The sequence below is a fragment of the Metopolophium dirhodum genome, chromosome 1, assembly GCF_019925205.1.
Source record: "Metopolophium dirhodum isolate CAU chromosome 1, ASM1992520v1, whole genome shotgun sequence".
NCBI classification, from domain to species: Eukaryota; Metazoa; Arthropoda; class Insecta; order Hemiptera; family Aphididae; genus Metopolophium; species Metopolophium dirhodum.
The window spans coordinates 60,416,092-60,441,568 of record NC_083560.1 but is presented as its reverse complement, the minus strand read 5'-3'; the positions used below and the strand labels follow the sequence as shown (position 1 = coordinate 60,441,568).

Here is a 25,477-nt window from a genome sequence, read left to right as displayed (position 1 = left end):
CTTGGATTTTCTTCAACAGTAACTTTTCTGATAGGAAAGTGTATCTAGTTGGTACTTTGGGGGGGGGGGGGGTCAAAAGTAAAAATTTCCCAGTAGTTTTCAAAAGCGACGTGAAAAAACTGGAATTTTTACGTAAAATCTGTTTTCGAGAAAATCGATTTTGGTTTTTGGTGTAACTTAAAACAAATGACTGTAGGGACATGAAATTTTGACTGAATGTTTATATTAGCATTTTCTATACACCATAACATTTTGAAAATATTTTGACTCTTTTTAAGCTGTTTACGAACATTGTCAGTTTTCAACTTTTTTAGTTTTTTTTTCTATAAATATCAATAAAATTTTATCTGTTGAGTAAAAAAGCTTGAAAATTTAATAGAAGGCTCCTAGGTTATTGTTTCAAAGGCAGATGAAAAAAATTTAAAATCCTTAGCCACAGTTTTTATTTATAAGCATTTAAAGTTCAAATCTTAACAAAATACTGAAAAATCACGAAAATTAGCAAATTATTTTGAGTTGAGAATTCATAAAAATTTTTCTTTTTAAATCTAAGATTTTAAAATGTAATATAAGATTACTCATAAGTTTGTCTACCTTTTTAAAAAAAAAAATATCAACAAGAAACTTAAATTAAATTTTTATGAGCGTCTGAAATTTATATTTTTACAACATTTGATATTCACTCGATTTCTCATGTAACAATTTTCTTATTTTATTGTAATTAAAAAACGAATGACCGTAGATACTTGAAAATTTCACTGAATTTTTATATTAGCATTTTCTATACACCATAAAATTTTGAAAATATTTTCACTCTTTTTGAGCCTTTTACGGACATTGTCAGTTTTCAATTTTTTTTAGTTTTTTTTCTATAAATATCAATAAAATTTTATTTGTTGGGTAAAAAAGCGTGAAAATGTAATATAAGGCTCCTGATATATCGTTCTAATGGCAGTTGAAAAATATTAAAAATATATAGGCACAAGTTTTTTTTATAAGCATTTAAAGTTCAAATTTTGACAACATTTATCAAATTTATAATTTATTTATTATTTTGTAGTTAAAAATGTATAAAATGTTTAACTTTTATGGCTAAGGATTTAAAATTTAAAACAAGGCTCCACGTAAATAGGTTATATATAAATTACTTTATTCACAATAATATCATCAAATATACTTGGTAATATCATAGGCTGACTGACCGTTTTCGCTCAGAATCGTTTTTCTTATAGAATGATTACATCATTGAATTCAAATTTAACACCATCCATAACAGTGACCCACTTGCAACCTACTGTACAGCAGAGCGGCATCCACTTATCCACCTTTTTTTTTAAATTGCTATAACAACTAACGAGGAACCTTGTATTAAAATGTAAGGTTTTTAGACCCGACGAAAAAATTCAAAAACTAATAATCGTAGATAGGTACTTATTTTCACAAAATGTTCATGTGTTTATAATAGCATTTGAATACTATATTATAAAGATGTTACATGTGCATGTTTTTTTTTTATAAGCAATTTAAGTTCAAATATTGATAAAATTCATTAAAACTCATTTTCAAACGGTTATGATTTATGAAGACAGATAAAAACACACCCATCATTATAAAATCAATATATTCACCGCTCCGTTCAGAATCTAAGATTGCTTAGTGTATCATACTCGCTCAAACACATTATAAGAAACACGCCCAAATACATTACTTTTATGATGTGGGTAAAAAAGTGAATCGCCCAAACGCATGACGCCCCTATCTAGGTACGGGAAACCTGGGTAAGACGAGGACTAGAAGTAAGATGGCCGATGAGACATCGTTGTATCTTTGAAACATTGAAACTATTGAGTTTTTGGAAAAAATGTAGTATGTTGGTGACACTATAATAATATTATTTGATATCAACAAATAGTTCATGTGATACGGTGCACGGATGCTTTGAATCTTCGATACAATGGATAGAACGATGGCCTATACATACATAATATAACATCGATGATGCACATTTTAGGCAATGTTTTTAGATTATAATCTAAAAAGTAAAAACCTTGCATGTTAGGTACGAGTCGAAGGCGGCGGCCGGAGGAGAAGTACTGGCAACATGGTTCCTTCTCCGGTCCTCGATACCAAAAGAAAAAAAAAAGGTACGAGTCGAAGGTTATATTGTGGCCTCTACTGCGCCTGCGCTAGCTTCACTGCGCATGCGCTCTTAACTAGTCGAAACTAGGCGCATGTGCAGGTCAGCTAGCACAGGCGCAGTAGAGCCAGTTACTGTAGAGGTCACATAACCGGCGACTCGTAGCTAACATGACGTACATCAAAATATTGTGCTGTGGCTCCACTGTACATGAGTTAAGCTTTGAATTTAACAGCAATATGCGATGTGCCGATGTAATATTTTGCGAACATCAAATAACGAATAAGTTATTGAATAATTGTTTATTCTTAATTACTCTTGTATAACTTTTAATGGCTAGTTTTGTTAGGTTTCGATTAATGCGACTTTGGTAGAGTGTATCCTTATTTTAAGAATGAATAATGATGGACTCATTAAATTAAAATATTACTATTTGGGCCTTGGGGTGAGACGGGAAAAATACAATAAAGCAAGATCAAACATGTCCCACGTTATTATTTTTTTTTTAAGTTATAAATTTGGCTTTATATGTTTATCCTGTTGTTTGAATATTATATACAATTTATACATTAATACATAGCAGTATACTAAAGTAAATGTTTTATAAGCAAATATAACTGTAATGTATTTTTTTTCAAAATAATTGAGAAAAACAAAAAAAAATAAGAAAAAATGGGAAATTGTTGGTTAACTAAATTAAAAAACGAATAACTGTTGTAAATACTTAACATTTTCATCAACTAGATTAAATTAAAAATCAGGAATTTTTTCAATTTTAGAAAACGAAAATTAACTTTTTTAATTTTTTTATTATTTATAGTTTGTAGGTATCATTATATTATTACACTTCCAATCAGATAGTTTTAGATGCACTCATTGTATCTTTAAAAAATTATAATAAACTAAAATAAAAGAAAAAACTCTTTGTAAGTAATTTTTAATAATTATAGAAGATATAATTAAGTTAGTTATTAATTATTGAATTATTTTTAAGATTTAAGAAACCTCATGTCCGAAGTTATAAATAGTCTATTATACTAATGATTTTAAAGATTTTATACTAAAACTACTAAATAATTACATATTACATATCTGTGATGTGTTTAAATTCATTGTGCACACTTTATGCATTGTGGTATTGAATCAATTACCAAAAGAATGTCATCGACTTGATACAATTAATAAGCATACACCTTAGTATAGCATACTTATGCTATTTGTAACCTAAGTTGTTCAATGTTCACATAAAATCAATTGCATCTACAAGAGGGTAGTGTTTGGGGGATATGCCACCACCTCTTTTAGCACGTGTTATATAAAAAATATTAATATCATGTTCCATACATATAATAGAGAAATATGTTTTAATTGGACGATTGTTTTTATTGGATCATTTTTTTTTTTATAAATAACCCAAACTATATTTCAATTAATATAGTAATATACCAAATTTATATATTAGCCAACCCCCTTTAAAAATCTTAGATATGACACTGAATAAAATTATAAATTTTGTTACAATAAGTACTATATTGAAATACATTCTTTTGTAAATTATAGACACCACTGTAAAACCAATAAGACTTTTGGCCCGATATTGTACCAATGAGTAACATGATACAATGCCATAAAAAATATAATACATAAAAAAAAAAATGTTACTGTGCTATTAAATTAATTTATATATTTAAAAAATAAAGTTTTTCATGTTTAAACATTGAATAGTGTAAAATTGTATTTGAAGCTAGTCTCATATTGGCTTAGCAAATAATAAAGCTTACAATTTAATTTGTTTTTAAATTAATTTAACATATTAACAAATTACGCAAACCTTGTTATATGGTAACAAGTAACACTTAATATGTAAAACTAAAAAAAAAAAACATACAATTAAATTAAGTAGTAATAAAAACATATAACTAAAGGTATTAACACTTACATTGAATTTAAAACAGCAATAAAAAAAAAAAAAAAAATCATAATAAATAAATAATAAAAATAATAGCAATATCTTAAAGATATTAAGGTATCGTAAGTTAAGATGTAAAGTTATCTTTATTAAAATAATCGTATAGGTTTTTTTACACAGTCTTAAAAAAAATTAAATAAAACAGGACGCAAAATAATGTTTAAAAAAAATAAAACAATGATCATTTGTTAGTTACCTTTATGAAAAATTATCATTTAAATAAAATAATAAAATATAAATAAATAAATATATACTTTCAATTTAAAGATTTAAAAGATATTGATACAATTTATAAGCGGTAGACTATTGTAATGACACAGTGAAAACGTATTGGCATGATATGACATATATATTGGTAAAGTGTGTATATTATGTATTGATGTTTAATAATAAATACACTCATACCTGTGAACAGCAAATCTTTAAATTAAGTATAAATGCTATGAAACAAGTTGTAAAATAACAAAAAAATAATTAACAAGAGCCTGTCACTAAGCGTGAAGAAAAAATAACATTTGCTTTATCTCACCTCTAATGATGAGCCATTTTTCTCTGAACTGTTGATAGTGGAAGCGTTGTTGACAGAACTTTCAGTTTCTAAAATAAAACAATATTTATTAAAATGTGACATGTAGAAATGATTATTAAATTTATAATTTATATTTACTATTTTTTTCAGTATTAGTAGATCCTATGGATTTTTCTTGAAAAGCATGTAGTCTTTCTCGATAAGTCTGAAGTTCTTTACGTAAGTCTTCTTCTAGTTTACCATGTTTTGTAGTTGATATCTAAAATAGATAGAAATAATTAGTTCATAAATTAAGTGAACACTTTCAGCGATAACTATCTTGATATGGTTATTATTTATTACTCTAGAATATAAAGTGGATACAATTTTATGACATAATATATATTTTTTAAATGTTTCCTTACCAAAAGTTCTGTAATTTGAGAATTCAAAGAAGCAACAATTGGTTTTACTTTAGTGATCCGAGACAATTGAGTAGCATAGGCTTTATATAAACTACAATTTGACGTTAAATTTGATGTTCCCAAACTTGCGGCAATAGCATCGACATCAGTCATACTAAGTGATTCATTTAATACTGTGATGATTTCATTTCCTAAAATGTATATTTAAATTAGAATATGTTATAGTCATATTAAATATATATCATTCAATTTACCTTGAGAAACTGCTGAAAGTAAAATTTCGTTTGGCTCGTCTGAAATGTTTTTTTCCTGACCATCAGATGTCTTATTAGGGATTGATAAAGGCACTTTTAGTATATCAGCAACTAATTGTAAACGTTCATTTAATGCTTCTTCAATTACTCTATTATTTCTACGTAATTTTTCTATAATATGTAACAATATTATTATTAACATTATCAAATTAACAAGTACCTTTGATTAATTAATATTGCATACCAAGGTGTGTGATTACTGGTTCGGCTTTGAGTACAGAACTTTGTGACACTAATACTTCAGATGGCTCAATTAATGGACTTTTTTGAGTTTTGGACAACACAGGAGTGCTGTTAGCGATTGTCAATGCTTCACCACTATTTGGAAAGTTTTCATTACCTAATTTAACAAATATTTATGTAACAGAAATATTTCATTGATACAAAACAATTTATTTTAATTACCATGTTTAGATGTATCACAATTACTAGAGTCTAATGAAGTGGATAACTGGGAACTATTTAAACTATTATTATTGTTATTATTAGGAGGTTCTGAACAATTATCAGTCACCCTGAAATTATAGATATTAAAACATAAGGCTGAAGCATCAAAAAAGCAACTTAATGTTACTTACGACTTTTTTTTAGTACCCTGTATTATGTCTTCGTAATCAATAACATGATGAGAGGTCTGTTCTTGTTTTTTTATTTTTCCTTCACGAGCTTTATAGGATTCAGTTGCTTCAGAGATATGACGAAACCATCTAATATAATATAAAGGAATATTTTAGGTTATTAAAAATAAGTAGTAATGGTTAAAATATAATGACTTACGTTTTTCTTTCATTTGATGAAGTTGTAACTAAATCATATATCTGAGCACCAGCTAGTGATGTATTTACTAAGAACATAGCTTTTTTGTCTAAAATAAATAAAATTTAAAATGATAATATCAATGCACATTTCTTAAGCAAATAAACAACTTTTAACACTCACCCACTGCATTGTGTCTGACTAAAGCTGTTGACATCTTAATAATTGGACTTAAAGTAGGAGTACGATCTTGAAAACCATAATATTTTAAAACATATTTATCATCTACCTTGTTCAACAAAATAATTAGATCTTCTAACAACAATACATGCAGTTCAATCATTTTTTGACGAGTTCCGCCAATTCTTAACCACAGGCCACCTTCATGTATTAATTTATGTTTTGTTACATCTAAATTCTATAATAAACAATAATAAAAAAAAAATATGATCATAATTTGTGTCTAAAATAAAGCAAAATTATTTTCAGACAGTCATATGTATATAATTGATTATTATTGACTATTTTCTTCACCTTATAGTCAACACTTAGAGGATGATCAACTTTTTCAAATGGAGAAGCATCTAATTTTTTTTGAATACCAGACAATCTAAGTTGGTCTTCTGCTTCACGTACTGCTTGATTTACATGATTTAAAATAATTTTACTTCTCTCAAACGATCTTTTGATATTCAATAATTCTTCTTCATTTGAAGTACATTTTACCAAACTTTCAAATAGTAATGGATATTTAGTTAATCTAGAATTAAAAACGTAGATATATTAGTATTTGCTTAGTCTTATGATGGTTAAATAATAAGTAATATTACCTTATCATGCCAGTAGGTAAAATGTCTTTCAACTGTAAACGTTTGCACACAGGATTACCCTCAGCTTCGTTTAAAAATATATTTAATTTTGTATCTTTTTTCCTTTTTTCTTTTAAAGATTCTAAAGCTATTTGTTGTCGAGCACAAAATGTAGCAGCAGCTTTTTGAAATACTTCTCCAGCAGATCCATCAAACTGTAAATTATAAGATTTTAAATAACATACAAAATATTATCCTACATATTTAATAATTTACTAATTTTTATAAGTAAATCACTCAACTGTTTATTAAAAATTAATTAAGAAAAGTTGAATATTTAGAAAAAATGAAAATATATCTTATCATAAAGTAGTAATTTTGAAGGGTTCCATACCAAGACATTTAAGTCACTAGGTAAAATTATACCTATCATATATTTAGCCTATCATTTCCAATAAAATAATTAAAAGTTACTGGATTTTATGTGAGTATCCTAATAAATTATATTTAAAAATAAACAATACGTACAGTATTAAGTAAAACATGACCAATATTTTGAACAACTTGATTGTCTTTCCTGACTGCTTTCATGGCATTACAAAATTGAGAGTGTAATTCAAACATTTGTTCAAGGTTGGCAAATAACAGTTGAAGTTGGTCTTGCGGTAATACCTGCAGTTCTCTCATAGGTCGATGAAAAACATGCTCCAGAACTTTTAACCCTAAAAATTATACAAGTATATTTAAATATTTAATATATACAAATCCATATAACAAACTAAAAATAATGATTTACCTCGAATATGAGATCTTTCAGTATGATAAAGTTCGTTAATAACTTCTTGACGTTTTTTCTCTTTAGATGATAACTGATCCAATATTTCAGTTGGAACATTACTGGCCCAATCAGGTAAATCTAATTCATCATCAGAATCACTATCTAAACAAGATGTCATCTCTCCACCTTGTCCAATACCTTCCAAAGATGTACTACGACTGTCCAAGCTTCTAGTTAAAAAGTAAATACAGTAAGTCATTTAAGTTCATCAGTTGAATAAAAAAAACCAATTACTTAGTTGATAAATTAGAATTTGAGGAGCTATCAGAACGTGCAAATGAAAACTGCATTTCGTGTTCCACATCACTAAAAATAATACATCATAATTAATAATAAATAAATTAGTAAATATTTATCTTCTTGGGGACACTAACTTTTTATATTTTGAAGGGAGATTGGGATCACTGGTTTTCCTTCTTTCTCGAATTTGACGCTACAAATAAAAAGTTATTATTATAAATGTTAGTAATGACGTTCAACTTAGTTATCTACTAATTTTAGTTTAAATTGCTGTCCCTGTCTTTTTATACAATTAAAATAATTGGTACAATATAAGAAACTATTCCTTTAACGTTTATATTAAAGGAATTTACTTACATTTTAATTTCATTCCTTGATTAAAATACAAGATAATAAATTGTTAACAACTTACAAAAAAAATGCTTGCCAAGTCAGAGAGCAGCATGTCAACTTTCCTAATTTCTAATTTTGAAATGTATTTTGAAATGTATAAACTGCATGTAGTATGTATGTATTTTATTACAATATGATAAAGCCAAAATTGTTCTTAAAGGAAATTATTAATTGCAAATTAATTTATTGAGAAGATATTAGATTATAGTAGAATATAGTACAGGGGTGGCCAACATGACTATGTACGCGAGCCACATGTATTAATAAAATTATATCAAGAGCCAAATTATCTAATCTGTACTTTTATACCACAAAAGTAATAAAGATAGCAAACAGCCGATAAACATTCAATTAATAGAACCAATCAAAGTATTTTTAATAGAAAAAAATAAAAGTTTTCCTCAACTTTCAAATTCAAATTGGTTAAGAGATTTGGCATTATTCACCGACATCATGCAACATTTATCAACATTAAATGTATCTCTTCAAGGTCGAAATAAATTAGTTAATGACCTAGGGCAAAAAGTATTAAGTTTTCAAAATAAACTAAAACTTTTCATACGAGATTTACAATCAAACAATTTTACTCACTTTTCATGTTTAGAAAAAATAGAAGCGTGCCTGATAGAATCAGAAATAAAAATTAATTGTGACGACTATGTACTTAAACTTGAATTTCTATTTACCGACTTCAAAGAACGATTTCGAGACCTAAAGGCATTAAAACCCTCATTCGGATTTTTAGAAAATCCATTTTTAGTTAATGTCATTGAAAAGGGATGTCCATTATCACATCCTATCATCACAAATAAAGCGGATCTCGAAATAGAACTCTTGGAGTTATTAGAAGATGAAGGTCTTAAGCAGTTTATAAACAATTGTCCCTCTATATTGGAATTTTGGAAGCATATTTCTATATTAAAATACCCAAATATTAAAAACTGTGCGGTAAAATTGATATCAATTTTTGGAACGACGTTTTCATGTGAATCACTTTATTCAACAATGAAAATAATTAAGTCAAAATATCGTTCAAATTTGACTGATGATCATCTTACAGAATTACTAAGAACTGCTCTTACATCAATTCAACCAGATCTTAAGAAGCTTACTAAAAAAGTAGACACGAAAAAAATACCACGCAAACAAAATTAGCTTAATGTTTAATTTTTTAATTTATTATTCATATTAATTAATTTTTTTTTGTTTGATTTAATCTATATTCTATGTTCTAAGCCTTAAATAAATACAATAAAAACATTTTTTTATAAATGTAAACAAAAAAAATTAAAATATTTTGGTTTTTGTAAATAAGACCGCGAGCCGCATACGACTGTGACGAGAGCCGCATGCGGCTCGCGAGCCGTGATTTGGCCACCCCTGATATAGTAGGTTGAATATAACTGGTTTGAATTTAAGAGAATTAAGGTCATTTTGCTTGTTTCATTTATTAAATCACCTATTATTTATTAAACATGATAACGAACAGTGTTCCTAATATGAATATTTTAAAAACTATTGGCGATAGAAAGCAAAATATGTAAGAGCCCTTTAGTCGCTCTGAAGAAGGGGGCTAACCATAGATTACCTGATGGGACTCACATACCTACATTTTTGTGATAAGAAAAGACCATGTTCATAAAATAAAAACACAATATTTTGAAAATTCCTTATCACTCACATTCACAGTTGAAAAATGTTGAAGCACTTGTACACTATAGCGTTAACACTAAGTTATTAAAATGAACAAAGCTATTACTTAGACATCGCAGTGTAAGATATTATAATATAAATTATCTTAAATTGAGATTGTTCCAGAAGAATCTAATGTATTATATATGCGGAGACAGCAAATTTGTAATAAGTAATTAAATGCTTAATGAATTATTATTAAAAAAATTACTTTTCTTTTGTTTACAATAAATACCTTTTGGTGTATACGTTCTTTATAGCTTTCAGATCGGTTTATGGAGATTCCTGTTGGTTTTAGTTTTGGACAATGAGACCTAAAATAAAATGTTATAGATGACTGACATAATATTTGGTCGTGGAAAATATTAAAACTTACATTTCTTCAATTGTACTTGTATCTCCTCTTTCCGATTTAAAACTATCATCATTTTTAAAATGAAAACTACTACTGCTTAAACTCGTTCGATCTGTATGCAATAACATTTTAATTAATTAAAAAAATAATAATATTCATATACAAATAGCATTTATTTTTTAAAAATTCATATACAAATAAATAGTTTATGTATTTGTATGTAATTGAATCATTACCGGAATCTTTTTCAGGAAGGGCCCCAACTATATCACCAGAGTCTTCAGATTGTCTCTTTGATTTTTCAACTTAAAACAGATTTAAAAAAAAAAATTAATTAATATGTTAAATTCACCAAACAAACTTATTACTTTGAACAAAGTTCAAACCAGGTTTTCTTCGAGTTTCGCGTTCAGGTCGAATTTTATCCATAAGTTTACTAATGCGATCATTGGCTTTATCTTTTTTCACTATTGGACCAGGACAGTTTTCATCCAAAACTTTCACACAAACACGATGAATATTTAAAATACAATCTAAAAATAAAATATATTTAATTATTTTTATGATTTTTAATAATTAATTTGATGGTATTAACATACTTGTGCATTGATAACCTTGTGGTCCAATTCCCCAAATAATTAACTGACAATGATTGCAATAAGTCACAGTGAAATACTGATGAGCGACAAAATGATGTCCTTTGTTAGTAAACTGTAAATATAATTTAATTCGTTTTACAATAATATTTCAAAAAGTAAATAGAATGTACTTACTTTTCGACATTTTCCAATAAGTTTAGCTTTCAGAGATTTTTCTTTGGAAACAAATGTAGGACAACGATCTAAAAGAGAACTAAATTGAGTTCCCCGAAGTCCAAATATTTTACTCATAACTGTAGCCAGTGCAGCTGCCATTGTAAATCTTCTATCGTCTACAATCTCTTTGTCCATATCCTCTCTAAAAAATAACATAAATATTAAAAAAATGACATAAATGTAATATTATGATAAATACTTACATAAAAGGTTCCATATTAGGAACAAGAATCATTTCAATTATTTTTAATTCTTTTACTTTATCATTAATACTATCATCAAGTTGAAAATCAGGTGGGCCAAACAGTGTGCCTAAACCGGCTGTTCGTCTATGACGAAAATCACTCAGCTGTTCATTTAACTCTTCTTTAGCTTTGGTTCGAGCTTTCCAAAACACCTACAATAATGATTTGATGTAAAAAATGAATATTTATTATAATCAAATTTTATTAAACTTACTTTACGTAAAATTTCTTCACGATCCGAATCTTTTTGTAAAATGTCATCAATTTCGCGAACAAGATTCTCTTCAATATTAGTCAGTCTCAATGGCTATAATTAAGAAATAATTTAATTAAACTTATTTTTAGTACAAACATAAATTAAAATATTATAAACCTACAGCACAAGGCACTAGAAAACTGGAATGGATTTCATACGCCCATTTTTTCATTTCTTTGGCATTGCCTTCTTTAAATAAATTTGTTACCAAATAGAATAACTGTCAACATAAAATTGTAATAATTAAATTTTTTTCTTGAAGTGGTTTAAAGATTTTTAGTATACATACTAAAGCTGAGGGATCACTATTCGATATAACATAGTTTAAAAATACTGCTAGATGTGCATTGTGTTCTACTAATTTAGTAAAACTTTTAAACGGGCCATGTTCTTCTAAATGGCTCTGGAAAAATAATGGATTAATTATTTTAAATGTATTAGTATTAATACAAAAATATTTTTTTTATAGTTTTTGAAAAAACTTACAGATTCCTGATCAGAAATTTCATCATCCTCCATCGAAATTATTGGAGTTTGAGTTAGTTTTAGATCTGAAGAATCAACTGAACATCGATCACCACCATATTTATTCTAAAAAATATATACATATTAATATAATAGAATAATATATTGTATTAAAAATATTTTTAAAAAAAAACTAATAATAATATTACCATATCTATGTGGGGTTTATCACATGGGTTTGCTACATCAGGAGATCTGTTAGGAGAATGTTGACGAGGTGGTGATACTACATCCCAAGCTAATCCACCCTTGGAGTGTTTTACAAAATGCAAATCATTGAAGGATTCAGATAAGCTTAACTTTTTACTACCTGTAAATATTAATACAAATTATGACGTTAAGTCCGTGCACAAAAATACATCTAAGATAAAAATGCAATGGAAAAAATAAAATAATTTCAAGTATAATATTTCTAAGTAATGAATAATTCAACATCCAATAAATACAATACAAGAGCTGGACACGATACAGTGCTACATATTAGATACTGGTTTTGAAGTAAAAAATGTGTTTTTATCTTTTAAATATACTGACTAGTATAATATCTAATTTAATGTTACAATTTTTTTTTTCTATATTACTAATACTATAGTATTTATAACTGTTCAAAATTATGATTTGCATTTAATATCTATTAAGATAGTTCAAGTACTAACCTAATGATTTACCTTCACTAAGTTGATCAGGATTTGACTTTGTACGTTGATGACACAATGAAAGGTTAGGAGAATCCTGAAAGAAATATTAGTAGTTAAATGCAATGGAAGTATAGATACACAAATAAAAGAATAATTATACTATAGAATCATAAGAATTTTAATGATAAATACAAATTTATCAAAAAAGAGTTTAAGAAATAAAAACCCATATACCCAAGAAGAACTTTACTAATATTAAAGATCTACATACATTAATAATATAAGTGATTAATCTTACAAAAATCACATGAAAATACACAATCACATTTTTATAAAATCATCATGCAATAATAAATATTTTAAAACAAACTTATTTATACTTAAGTACCTACCTCCATTGGTTTCACAAGCAAAACTTGTGTTGGAGAGAAAACATACAAAACATAGTTAATAATTTCTAACCTAACATGTGGTATGGAATTGGATATTACTTTAAGGTGTAAATGATTAGAATATTATAAAGTAAAAATAATTAATATAGCGGTTATTTTATTTAATTCAACCATACAACCATTTTAGTGTATTAACTTAATAATAGTACTCTTTAATCGGTATTTAATAATAAAATATATTATTTTTAGTATTGCATTACATAATGTTTTACATTTTTAATCTACATATTAAAATATATACTCTGCCGTACACAAGAATATATTTTTACTATTTCCTACTTTGATTGGTGGCAGTCAACATTGAATAGAGTTCATGCAGATGGAGCTTCTTATAAAGCTGGGGGTGTTACAGAAATCATGGTGGATGATAGTCACTAAAAATTGGGTTTTTAAGTTAGACAGAGTATATTTTTATTGTATTCAAAGTATAATTGGTGACTTTAAATACGAATACTTTTAAAAACAGTTTCATTTTGCGCCTATTAAGGTTTGTATGATTCAATGTAAATAAAATACATTTTTTTAAATTAAATTTAGAAACAAGTAAATTAAGTAATATAATATGGGAATATTTTAAGACATAATAGGGTATTAATTGTCTTAAACAATTTTCGCGTACTTACAGTTTGACTATTGTTAACACCAGTGATATGTGAATTATTCGACTGCTTATCACTAATCAAAGGGGCCGTTGGATTTCTAGGAGGTAGTGGTGGTGGGTTTCTTGGTGGTAGTGGAGGAGGTTGAAGTGAAGATGCTTGTGCAACAATATTACAAAGCTGTCAACATAATAAATATGCATACGATCGTGTTAAACAAAAAAAAAGTACAAAACACTTAGAATTGGAAATAGGGTATTAAAGGTGTAAAAATATAACAATAGTTTGGGATGAAAAGGAAAAGGATTAATATCAAAATAAATATCTTAAGCAAGTGCTAATATCAATTTAAACTAAATTGTATAGAATGCAGATATGTACATTTAGTTGTACTTTTAGAGCCAACGACTCAACAGACATCATGTAGTGCTATAGAAATAATGTTAAAGATAAAAATCTAATATATTTTCTCAAATATTAAGTTTATACTATCAATTCAATTAAGTTTAAATTGGCTAAAAATATTAATTAATGTTTTATCAATTTTAAATAAAACATTGAATATTTTTTTTTATTGTATTTATTTAACTAACTGTAACAGCGTAGAATTAAATAATAAATAAAATGTACCAAGTAGAGGTGGATAGAACTAAAATATTGTGGCATTAAACTAAACTTTTTAATAGTATGTTCAACCAGAATTTTTCAGAGTTTTTGTATTTAAGATTGAATTAATTATAAAATGTCCAACTGTTTGTTCAAGTTAAGTTTTTTAAAAACTAGGTTTAACTTTCAAACTCAAACTGAACATATAAGTTCAGTTTGATTTTTCGAACATCTAGCAGTTTAACCCACCTCTAGCACAACGGAACATCAATATATCATCTTTCAATTTATGTTTATCAACACATTTCTATGGCACTGGAAGTGTTAAATCAAAACTGACGAACATTTTTTATAAACAATAAGATAAATTTATGTTTGTAAAACATGTTAGTACTTTCAATAATTAAAACACATTATATGATCATAAAACACAAACCAAAAACTAAAATTACTATACACTTCAAACTACAATATGTAACATAATCGCAAATTCTAGACAATATAAAAAGTATTCACATTTAGGTGTAACTGTTACAAAATTAAATTTTCAAGTTTTAAACTATCGAAAATCTGCTAATGTACTAAATACTAAATTAATAGTCAACACCAAAAATTTAATATTTTAATTTTCTATAAAAATAGATCATGCGACTGTATTTAAATATAATAATTGTCCCATTATAATACACATAACCTTAAGAAAATAAGTATTGTACACTACCGGTATTTCATTGAACGTAGTTAACTGGTCTTGCAGTGTTTTAACTCGACGTTCAGCGCCAGTCAATTCTCTTTTCAATTTATAGTTATCACCACTGGATACATCCGAAGACGATCTATGAAGTTCTTTTTTTAATACCTCCACATACCTCTGTTCTTTTTCTAACATTAATCTGAATGTTTGCCATCGTTCTAGTTCAACATGCCTCATTTGTTCCACCTTGAAACATTATAAAAATATTAATCTTTTTTTCTAATCTAATTATCTTTTTTAAATTTCTTTCCTTAACATTTTTTTTTTTTTTTTGCAATAAAGATATTATTATGTATCAGTGTATCACTAATATTAGAACTAAATTCTTAAATAATAAAAAAAATTATTTTTCTGAACAAATTTTAACTGTATTTGTTTATCATAAATAAAATTAAATAATTAAGATAAAATTTAAATTAATTTGTGTAATATTATGACATTTATAGAATTTAATATTATAAATATATAAATTATATATTGTATTATAATATCAGTGAAATTTGAATTTAATATATTTCAAAACAGGACTAAAATTGTAAAGCAAAGCAGCTTCTTACCAGATTCTATAAATAAAACTTAGTATATAGAATCTTAGTGTCTTGAACTTTTTACCAAATGCTTGCTTTAAAATTGTTTTTAATTTATATAAGTGTATATAATTAAATAATCAAAATTATAGTATTTATACTCCAGAATGCAACCATACTCCACTAGAGAATGCAACCTATCGCCGACAAAATTGTGTTCAGTTCGCGCATTTGCCACCGAAAACTGGTCTAAAGTGCGCCACTGTCGACCACCATAGTTACCTGTGACATGTTATACGGTGATTGGTGACTGCTGGGAAGGGGAAAATTGGTGCTGCTTGAGCAAATCAATCGGATGCGCATAGCAGTTGCATTCTCTTGTGGCACAATGGTATAGTGAAGAATTCATGCTTGAAGAATTATTTTTAATGCACTGTGTACCATTTTATATTAATAAATACTGTTTTTCAAAACTTAAAATAGTAATTGATAAAATTATTTTCATTCAAATTTTACCAATTACTAATTAGTACCTTAAACATTCACCGTTCAAACAACACAAAGAACATTATAATATATTTAGGTTTCAAATAAATAATTTGGCTTAAAATACATACATCAACAGGTTGAGGTCCTGTAATTCGATCACGAGCAGGAGCTGAATGATGGTGATGCAAAGGTCTGGATGGTGTTACAGAAGAACACGGTGTTATTGGAGATACAGTAGAAGAATTCATTGTCGGTAAAGGCAAAGGTGGTAATGTTAAATTAGGATTTGATGAATTTATAAACAAAGGCCTTTGTTGAACTGTTAATTCGACTTGGGTGGAAGCTGAAAATACGGTACATACAATTGTCATAAATTGACGCTACATGCATTTAAAAAGTATACATACATTTTATAAGTTCAACCACTTCTGTGTGTGTAGAGTGTGTCACATTAACACCATTCACTTTAATAATTTTATCACCACTATGTAAGCCTGCTTTTTCTGCAGCCCCACTTTGTTTAACAGATTGCACAAATACCGGATTATCTCCAGACACTTTCATGCCATATCCTCTTTCATCTTTAACTACTAAAACAGTTAATGTAGTTGTAGATGGTAAATTTGATGGAGTATCTAGAGCCTCTGCAATCAAAGGTTGAGGAAGTAAATGTTCAGATGGCCTGTAAAATATAGAATACACTATTAGACTTAATGAATTGAATTTAGAAATTTTTAATTACTACTTAAATAATATAGATTTAATACACGACAAAAAAATTTAAAAAAATTAAAGTTAATAGATGACTATTTATTTACATTTATTATTCATTTTCTCATTGACTTGAAATAATATAATTTTTTTTTCTCCACAGAATTGATTTATTTAAATTTAATGTTTGACTATATAAAGGTTTTATACAATTAAGTATAATATTCAAAGAAGAAATATAGTAGGTATATAAAAGTTAAAGTTTAAAAATCTATTTAATTTAAAAAAAAAAACATATTAAGCAAATACTAATATAGGTTGGAGGTACATGAATTATATACTTATATATATATCGATTCATATTCAAAAATAATAATAATATAGTCTAATTAAAATCTATTAAAGATTCTATAAAACCATTTTTTTTTTTGATGAGTTATCAAATTACTAAATTTTTTATGATGAAAACATAAAATAGAGCACAACAAAATATCAACACACAAAATAATTAATTTATCATGTATATGTAAAATCAAATTAATGCTTGATTATGATACCAACTTGGCAACTTGGTTATACCCGTGTGTATTTAATTTAACAAATAACAACAATCGTTATTAAAAAAATCCTTTAGGTATTGAGAAAATAATACTCAATAGTTGTAATTCTGTAGGAAATTAATTGTTATCAATGTTTACTTATTAAATAACTTTTATATAAAATTTACTTATATTTTTTTAGATACCTAATTAATTTAGCATGATAATTAGGACTGAAAGTCAGTTAAAACATACAAATGTACAATAGCTTGGTATATTAATTTTATTTCTTATTGCCAACTTATTAGTCCTATATTAATTAAGTATATATTTAAATTCACAGTAAATTTAAATTTTCTCTAACATCAACACTATAGTAATTATTTATTTTTCTAATTTCCAAATGAATATCATCAAACCTAACACACATAAAAACATTTTACATATGGAAAACTCAAATATTCTTTTGAATTTCTAATGTTTAAGATTCTACTGTATATTAATTAAAAAAATACACTAAATATAATAATTATTAATATTTAATTCTCTAATACTTAAATATACCACATGGCAGATCTACAAATTTATTGAAATTAAGTAAATACAATTATAGGAAAGACATTACACATGCACATGCACCTGTCCAAACTCCAAAGGCTACTAAGTAGGGACATAAGTAGGGTAATAAAAAACAAATGCAAAACATTACCATTCATGACTTTTTTTTAGCCACAGTCCATCTAAATGCATTGATATAACCTACATAACATTTTTTAAATTAAAATTATTATTACTTAGTAAGTGTTGATTAAGCTTATCAAATGTAAGTCATCAAATGAACATTTTACCAAATGTTTTTTTCAATTCCTAAGGTAAAGGGATGTAAAATTTTTTAAATGTCTAGAATTTATTATTATATTTTGTAACAATATGATAAAATTTAGTTAACAACATATGTATGTCATGACACATTTGTATTATCCGCTTTAATTGACAGACAGAGAAATAAGATTCACAATCGGTATCATATTAGAAATTATGTTTATTTATAAAAATTGCTAATATAGTTCAAAAAATTAGCGGCTATAAGTACCAATTTTAGAAATCAAATAGGAATGTTTAAAGTTTTTTTTATCATAAGAAGATGAATAGTAATAATCTTGTGCATAATTTTTAAAAATTATAAATATAATAGTTTTTAAAAATAATACATTAATTATAAATTTTATAATTATAGGTATAAGTACTGATTATATTTATAATATTGTGTTTGACTACAGATAGCCTAGAGCCTATGAAACACAAAAAGAAAAAACAGAAAATTTGTATTTGATAAAAATGGAGTGCCAATTAGAATTAGAGTCCAGATTTTTATGTTTTTGAAGTTTTGCCTTAGAGTGATGCAGTTTTGATGAGAGTTAAAAATAAAGATTAAACACAGAATTCACAGGAAAGTTATTTTTGTATACCTATTTAAGATTAATTCAGAAAATAAGGAATATTTTTTAAATAATTGTGGGAAATAATTATTATTATTACTACAGTTATTTTTTTATTATCTTAGGTGCCTATAATATAATATATATATGCCTATACTATATATTTTTTATTCAATAATTTACTAACACAATCGGAGTAGTTTGATGTAATATTATATTTATGTAGGTTCCATATTTATTTATCAAAGAAATATTGTTATGTTTATTTATATAATGATAATTTTATTATTGCATATTAACCTTATGATGAACAATTTCGTTTAAGTATATTTTTAAATGAAATTGGCATAGGGAACATTGATAAATCTACGGTTTTATCACCAATACATTTTCTTGGATTATTATACATACACCAATTTAGGACGTATTTATACGTCATCTCTAAAATTCAGACTTAAAAAAACCTTCCTCCAAAATGTATAGCTTTTTCCATATTTTATTAATTTCTAATTCGCTCTCAGAGTAGTAGCTGTACATTCTTAATGTTGTCCTCAGAGGATTAAAGAAATGTTGGTCTTCATTTCATTGTTTAATCACCGTCCAGGACGAGATAACTAAGTTTTTCCGAAAGGTCAACACACCAATCCAGCAGCAATTCAACTACTCTATAACTATCAAGACATAAGGCGGTCTCAAATGCCAAAAACCATTTGACTTAGTATAAAACAATAGACTAAGACCGGGGTTTTTCCACTAGAAGTGATAACCCAAACATGTTTTTGTATATATTTACAAAATATTTATTCATTAATATGTATGTACACCTTTGAAATGTATTGTTAAAGATCATTAATCGTTATAATTAAAAGCCTTTGGGTGGTTTATATATAAAAAAAAAAGTATTCATGTTATATACAAAAAATATTTTTACACTTTTCGAGAGAACCTATAAGGAAAATATTAGTACTAAGGTTTTTTTAGAATATATTAGCATCAACTTTTTTAAGAATATAAATCTAAACCATAATTATAATTGCTATTATTATTAATTTATGTTCGTTGTTATTATTTTGCAAATAATATATTCAAAAATATTTATTTTATTATCTATTACTGTTTTAGAATGCCACAATTTTTGGTTAGGTATTAACATTATTTGTTTATTTCAAATTGAATTTCAAAAATAAAAATTGTTGTGTAATTAATCGGTTTTAATATAACTCCAATAATTTTTGATACTTGAAATATTCATACATTTTTGATTTGATTTGTTATAAAGCAGGAGTACCCAACACGCGGCTCGCAGAAGTAATCATGCAGCCTGTGACATTTTTATAAAATTATAAATTTGTATATACCTATACAATTAGTATAAAAAAAATTTAAAAAAAAATTTTAATAAGCTTTTAAGAACTATAAAATATTATACATTGGTGTAGATTGACTAAAACTAAGTTAACAAGCGACTAGCATGAAAATATTCAGTGAACTAAGTTATTATATTTATCAGAATGAACAAAAAAAACCGTGAAATATAGTCGTCCCGCAGTATAAATATGAATTTCGAATGGGACCTGCAAGTTGAAAAAAGTTGGGTATACCTGATATAAAGGATTCAGATGTTAAGTGTATTTGAAATGTATAGGTATTTAGACTTAAAGTTGTAATGAAAAATAGGCCAAATACTAATTTGTCTATTCAACAAAATATGTTTAAAATCTACAATTAATTTGAATACCATGTGAAAATATCATGATAGGTATATACACCTATAATCCAAGATATGTTCAGCGTACATTTTTTTCAAATTCATTAATTTATCATCGCAATTTATTAGTTTAAAAATAAGAAGGTCATGAGATATAAATTATCTATCTAGTTTTTATTAGTTTTAACTCGGAAAGCTCTTAATTTTCTTAAATTTTTCTCTTTACCTGTAGGCATAAAAAATAAAATGGTATTCAAAAGTCAGTATCTATGTTATGTACCTACCTATATAATTCATAACTCATAAATATAAAATAAAAATTTGTTATATTATGGCACTCCACTCATTATTCACATAAAAATGACCCCACAATTTAGTCATTCCAATTTAGATTCACAGCAAACATGTTCATCCTCTCTTAATTCATAATAATACATCTATTTTAAATAATATTTGAAAGCAAAGTATAAGCAATTGGTAAAATTATTAAGTTATTATTATTTTAAATTTTGGTTTGGACTGAACCAATTGAGTTAAACCTCATACATTTTTTTTTCAATCCAAAACCTTCATTATTATATATTATTATAATAGGTATATATTTCAATATGTAAAAAGTAATAACTGTATCAATATCAATGTACCTATCTATAAAGTAAAAAAAAACTTATTAAGTAAAATAAACTAAAATACATGTACCATAACCCAAACACATTAATAATAGAATAATTCTAAAAATAAAACTCATTTGATGATATTTCTATAAATATATAATAATAGGTAGTTTAATTGTATTAACCTTCATTGTATCAAATATTTATACGGGAGCTTTTTTTATAACACTTTCACAAGTAGTATAAATGTATAATATAATATAATTCCAGCATAGGTATCCATAATTTCTTTCTTTTAACCCGATTTTAGAATAATTTATTAAACTGAAAATAAAGGGTCAAAAATTGTTATAAAGAATAAAATAAACCCAAACAAGATTTACTTAATAAATAGTTACCCTCGTAGTTACCTATTACCTTATATTTTTAATTACACTTTCGACAATTAATTTAGGTAGTAAATATACCTATTTAAATGCTAATTAATATATTTAATATCTTAAGTGAAACCCTAGTTTTGAATATGAAAATATCACAGAATATACTTGTGCAAGGGTGTACACTTTACATGGTAGATCTAAATACTTAGATAGAAGTACCTATTCAAAAAAAAAAAAATATAATATTGATGACATTTAAGTTTTAAAAACATTAACTAAGTAGGTATTCAATGACTCTTAGAACATAAATGTGTACTGTATAAAAATAAATAAATATTAGTTATCTGTTACTCAAAACTAAACATTAATTTGACGCCAATAGTCTGGTAGCCAGAAACTTAATGTGATGAATTCTAAGTTATTTTTAGAAAATAACAAATGGATTCAATTGTTTACGTACTATGTAAACTTTGTATTTTTTTTTTCAGCAAATCTCATTTGTAGCCTAAGTTGTTTACCATATTCCATAAGTGCCCTAAATTATAAGCCATTAGTTCAGAAGTATATTATAAGTAATATAAGTATATTTTTATATTATTCCACTCCCTTCATAAAAATGTCCTTATTTTTTGAATATTACTTATATACATTTTTAAATATAGGTAATATGCCCTATATATTTTAATCATTCAATTATTATTTTGTAAAAACATTTTGTGCTTAAATATTTTTTTAGAAACTCTTATTTTGTATAACATATGACGAGTAACATAGAACAATCATCCAACAGTTAAATACTACTTAAATTAATTACCTACCTATAATTTATAATGAATAGCTATATCTTTAAATGTATTATAAATTAAGTCAATTTCTTATAAATACACAATATCTACCTAGAGAATTAGATTTTTGCATACACCTATTACCGAATAACCCGGCTATTTTATAAAATAGAAACCTATATTCACCGGTTCTAATACCTATACATTGTACATATACCTATAAACAAGATACATTTTATGACAAAGATATATTTTTTTTTCTAGAATAATACTAAATTATCTAGGTCTTTCAATAGACTAACTTTAGTTTTTATATTTTTAAATAAAGAATGTAAGTAGATATTATGTACCTATCTATAATTCTTTTAAGAATTGTATTTGTTGAGTAGGTATCACATTGAAATTTAACTCATAAGGTTACTATAAAAAAGAACAAAAATATATTATATTATAATGGATAGTACAGTCAATTGGTAAAATAATATTTAGAAAATACCGGCACTAGTGAATATTATCAATTATCATAATGAAATTAAAACAAGGGAAGTATAAATAATGACCAAATAGGTACATGTAAAGATGAGGGTAAATATTAAAAAACATTAGCTAGATGATTAGGTAGGTAATAAAATATCAATTTATTGAAAACAATTGTTATTTAATATTATATTTTAACATCAAGGACAGTTCAGTGATCATAGGTGTCTATTTAAATATTTGTTTGTACTCTAAAAATTGACTCATAACTTAAATAAATATTTGTATATTATTATTTTTTAGTGAACTATCTTTACTTAGAAGAATTATATGAGATTAGTCGTAAGCAGATGTAAATTAATATTTTAAGCTTGTAGGTAAATACCGTCTGCAATAATATAATTAGTTCGGTACCTACCTAAATTTAATTGATTGTTATTACGGCAAGGTAATCATTATACTTGTTCTACTTCAGGGGCTTATTTAATTAAAAATAATTATTATGTTGATTATTATCAACATTCAACATGTTAAACAAGGGTCATAAAATGTAGAAATACTGTCAAAAGGAATGTATATAGATGCAATTAATATAGGTAGGTAGATTAACATACTAGTTTTACCCAAATCTGAAAACATATTTCATAATTACGGAAAATATTATTTTGGAACAAAAACAAAGTGCAAGAAATTGTGTTAACACTTGATTGAAATCCATGCGTTCCAAATAAATAAAAACAGTTTTTTGGTTTCAATTCGATTACCTCGAAATTTAAAAAAAAAAGTAAATAAACAGAGAGAATAATATATTAATGTTGTAATACTGAGAAAGTGACATTTGTTAATTTGTAAACAGGATGTGCTGTGAAATGTACGATGAAAGAAAGCCAAACAGATACCTAAGCAGATGGTTTTATTAGGTCGACCTTGAAAACCAAGGAACACAAGTGGAGAACTAGGGGGTGCTCGTCTGCTACAGAACCTGGACAGCGGGCACACCTTTGATCTCGAGGCACCCGTTTGCTCGAGCAAAGGGATGAAAATGAACAAAACGCGACGGCCAGCGGAGGACGCCATCAGACGATGCACCATGTGCGGCTAAGGCCGTCGTCTAGTGGACGACGACGACAACGATAGTGACATTATAGATAGCGGCAATAACGCCGAACGTAACAGTAACACAAGATTTTCATAATAATTTATATTATACGACGGCGACGACGATGGTCGCGGTACATACCTTTCGTTAGACGTGTGGACCGCCGCAGCCGAATGGTCCATGGCGGCTGTTCAAGACGACGGTGCACCCTCGAGGTGGTGGTGGCCAAGTGGTATGGCGGCTACGACGACGGCGGCGGCGACGATCGGCCGGAGGATCATGTCGATCATGACGTCTACATGTCGACCGTATTCGCATCGGTGTCTCGACGGAGTCTGTTGCTGTGTTCGCGGGCCACTACTGCATCCGGCGGAAAAGCGGGCTGCGCGATTATTTTGGCATCCGGTCCGTGAATGTGTGCGAGAGTGACTGTGCGAGTGTGTGTACGCGCGCGCGCTTGCGTGTGTGTGTGTAGTGTGTACTTGCCAGTTACGTTCTCGTGTGTGTGCCTGTGCGTGTGTGAGTGTGAGTGAAGCAGCGAGTGTGTGTGTGTGTGTGTGTGACGCGTGCGAGCGAGATGCTCACAAAACGCGCGGCGGACGACGCCGAATCCGCTTCGGTATGGTCGGTGCAGGGTGAGGTGGTGGTCGGGGGAAACGCGTCCAGAAAGAAAATCGGGGAAAAAAATCAAATCAACAAGTAACCGTCTGGCGCGCGCAACACACACACGACGATTATTATTATTATTATTACTATCGGTCCTGTCTATTATCACTGAGCCGCGGACGGACGTAAACAACAACAACGAGATCGACAACGACGACGACGGTGATTTCGTCGTCAAGATTGGATTTTATCGTCGACGTGTCCGAGGATCGTATCGCACCACAGGGAATTTATTCGCGATTTTATAAAGAGGCAAAAAAAACGAAGAGAAAAGTTAAAAAACGTTCATACGATGTAAGCGTCGTCATACACGGCCGCCGCTCACGCTCGTGCTGCCGCTGCCTGCTTGTGGCTTGTGCTGTCGCTGTTGCGCGCCGGGGATGGAACGTGCCCAAACACAGCAGACGACGGCGGTTGCGGCCGAACACTGCGCCGACGGCCGATCCCCACCACGGCAGCCGTCGTCGGCTACAACAACGGTGCGAGTACGCCACTACGGCGTCGGTGGCGATGGTGGTGAGGCGCGCGGGGCTCCGGCCACTACTCCGTAAACCTACATATTCACCGCCGCCGCCGTCACCGTTTGCGTATGTGTGCGTGTGTTTGTGTGATACGACGTCGCCCGCCGCGCAATTATAATTTATCGTCGTCGTCGTCGTCGTAGTCGTCGTCGCCGCCGCCACCACCGCACCGGCACCGACCGTCGTGTCCGCACCA

The 25,477-nt window shown here is 27.8% G+C and overlaps 2 protein-coding genes across 9 annotated transcripts; one reads left to right on the top strand and one right to left on the bottom strand.

Annotated features, from left to right (window-relative positions):
- Nucleotides 1-3,799: 3,799 nt before the first annotated feature.
- Nucleotides 3,800-25,213, bottom strand: LOC132934073 (rho guanine nucleotide exchange factor 11). 8 transcript variants are annotated; one of them, XM_061000350.1, is made up of 35 exons: nt 24,236-25,201; nt 18,302-18,351; nt 16,750-17,024; nt 16,471-16,685; nt 15,294-15,512; nt 13,991-14,146; nt 12,934-13,009; nt 12,427-12,587; nt 12,239-12,343; nt 12,042-12,155; nt 11,874-11,972; nt 11,711-11,803; nt 11,455-11,648; nt 11,210-11,393; nt 11,036-11,147; nt 10,805-10,969; nt 10,673-10,741; nt 10,458-10,548; nt 10,317-10,395; nt 8,131-8,189; nt 7,991-8,062; nt 7,715-7,926; nt 7,447-7,640; nt 6,940-7,133; nt 6,644-6,869; nt 6,293-6,527; nt 6,131-6,218; nt 5,932-6,060; nt 5,759-5,868; nt 5,538-5,693; nt 5,294-5,464; nt 5,040-5,230; nt 4,774-4,894; nt 4,636-4,703; nt 3,800-4,511 (listed from the first exon to the last, which is right to left on the bottom strand). In XM_061000350.1, exons 2-35 carry the CDS (start codon nt 18,340-18,342, stop codon nt 4,506-4,508), a joined length of 4,680 nt encoding a protein of 1,559 aa, XP_060856333.1. In that variant the 5' UTR covers nt 18,343-18,351; nt 24,236-25,201; the 3' UTR covers nt 3,800-4,505. The 8 variants fall into 8 exon arrangements, 7 of the variants coding, with proteins under 7 accessions (XP_060856333.1, XP_060856334.1, XP_060856336.1 ...); XM_061000351.1 differs by lacking the exon at nt 18,302-18,351 and having other exon boundaries at nt 7,715-7,923; XM_061000353.1 differs by lacking the exon at nt 18,302-18,351 and having other exon boundaries at nt 10,823-10,969.
- On the top strand, nt 8,480-9,911 carry LOC132934075 (general transcription factor II-I repeat domain-containing protein 2B-like). The gene has a single exon (XM_061000356.1). The coding sequence runs from the start codon at nt 8,843-8,845 to the stop codon at nt 9,542-9,544; it is 702 nt and encodes a 233-aa protein (XP_060856339.1). The 5' UTR covers nt 8,480-8,842; the 3' UTR covers nt 9,545-9,911.
- Nucleotides 25,214-25,477: the final 264 nt, after the last annotated feature.

What these genes read in the sequence shown, in the direction of transcription:
- LOC132934073 (XM_061000350.1), bottom strand. Translation starts at nt 18,342, where the DNA reads ATGCATTTAGATGGACTGTGGCTAAAAAAAAGTCATGAATG. An exon ending in TAGTGAAGGTAAATCATTAG is followed by an intron (nt 12,588 to 12,933) that starts GTTAGTACTTGA and finishes TAATATTTACAG; the next exon opens with GTAGTAAAAAGTTAAGCTTA. An exon ending in TGAAAGATCTCATATTCGAG is followed by an intron (nt 7,641 to 7,714) that starts GTAAATCATTAT and finishes TATAATTTTTAG; the next exon opens with GGTTAAAAGTTCTGGAGCAT.
- LOC132934075 (XM_061000356.1), top strand. Translation starts at nt 8,843, where the DNA reads ATGCAACATTTATCAACATTAAATGTATCTCTTCAAGGTCGAAATAAA.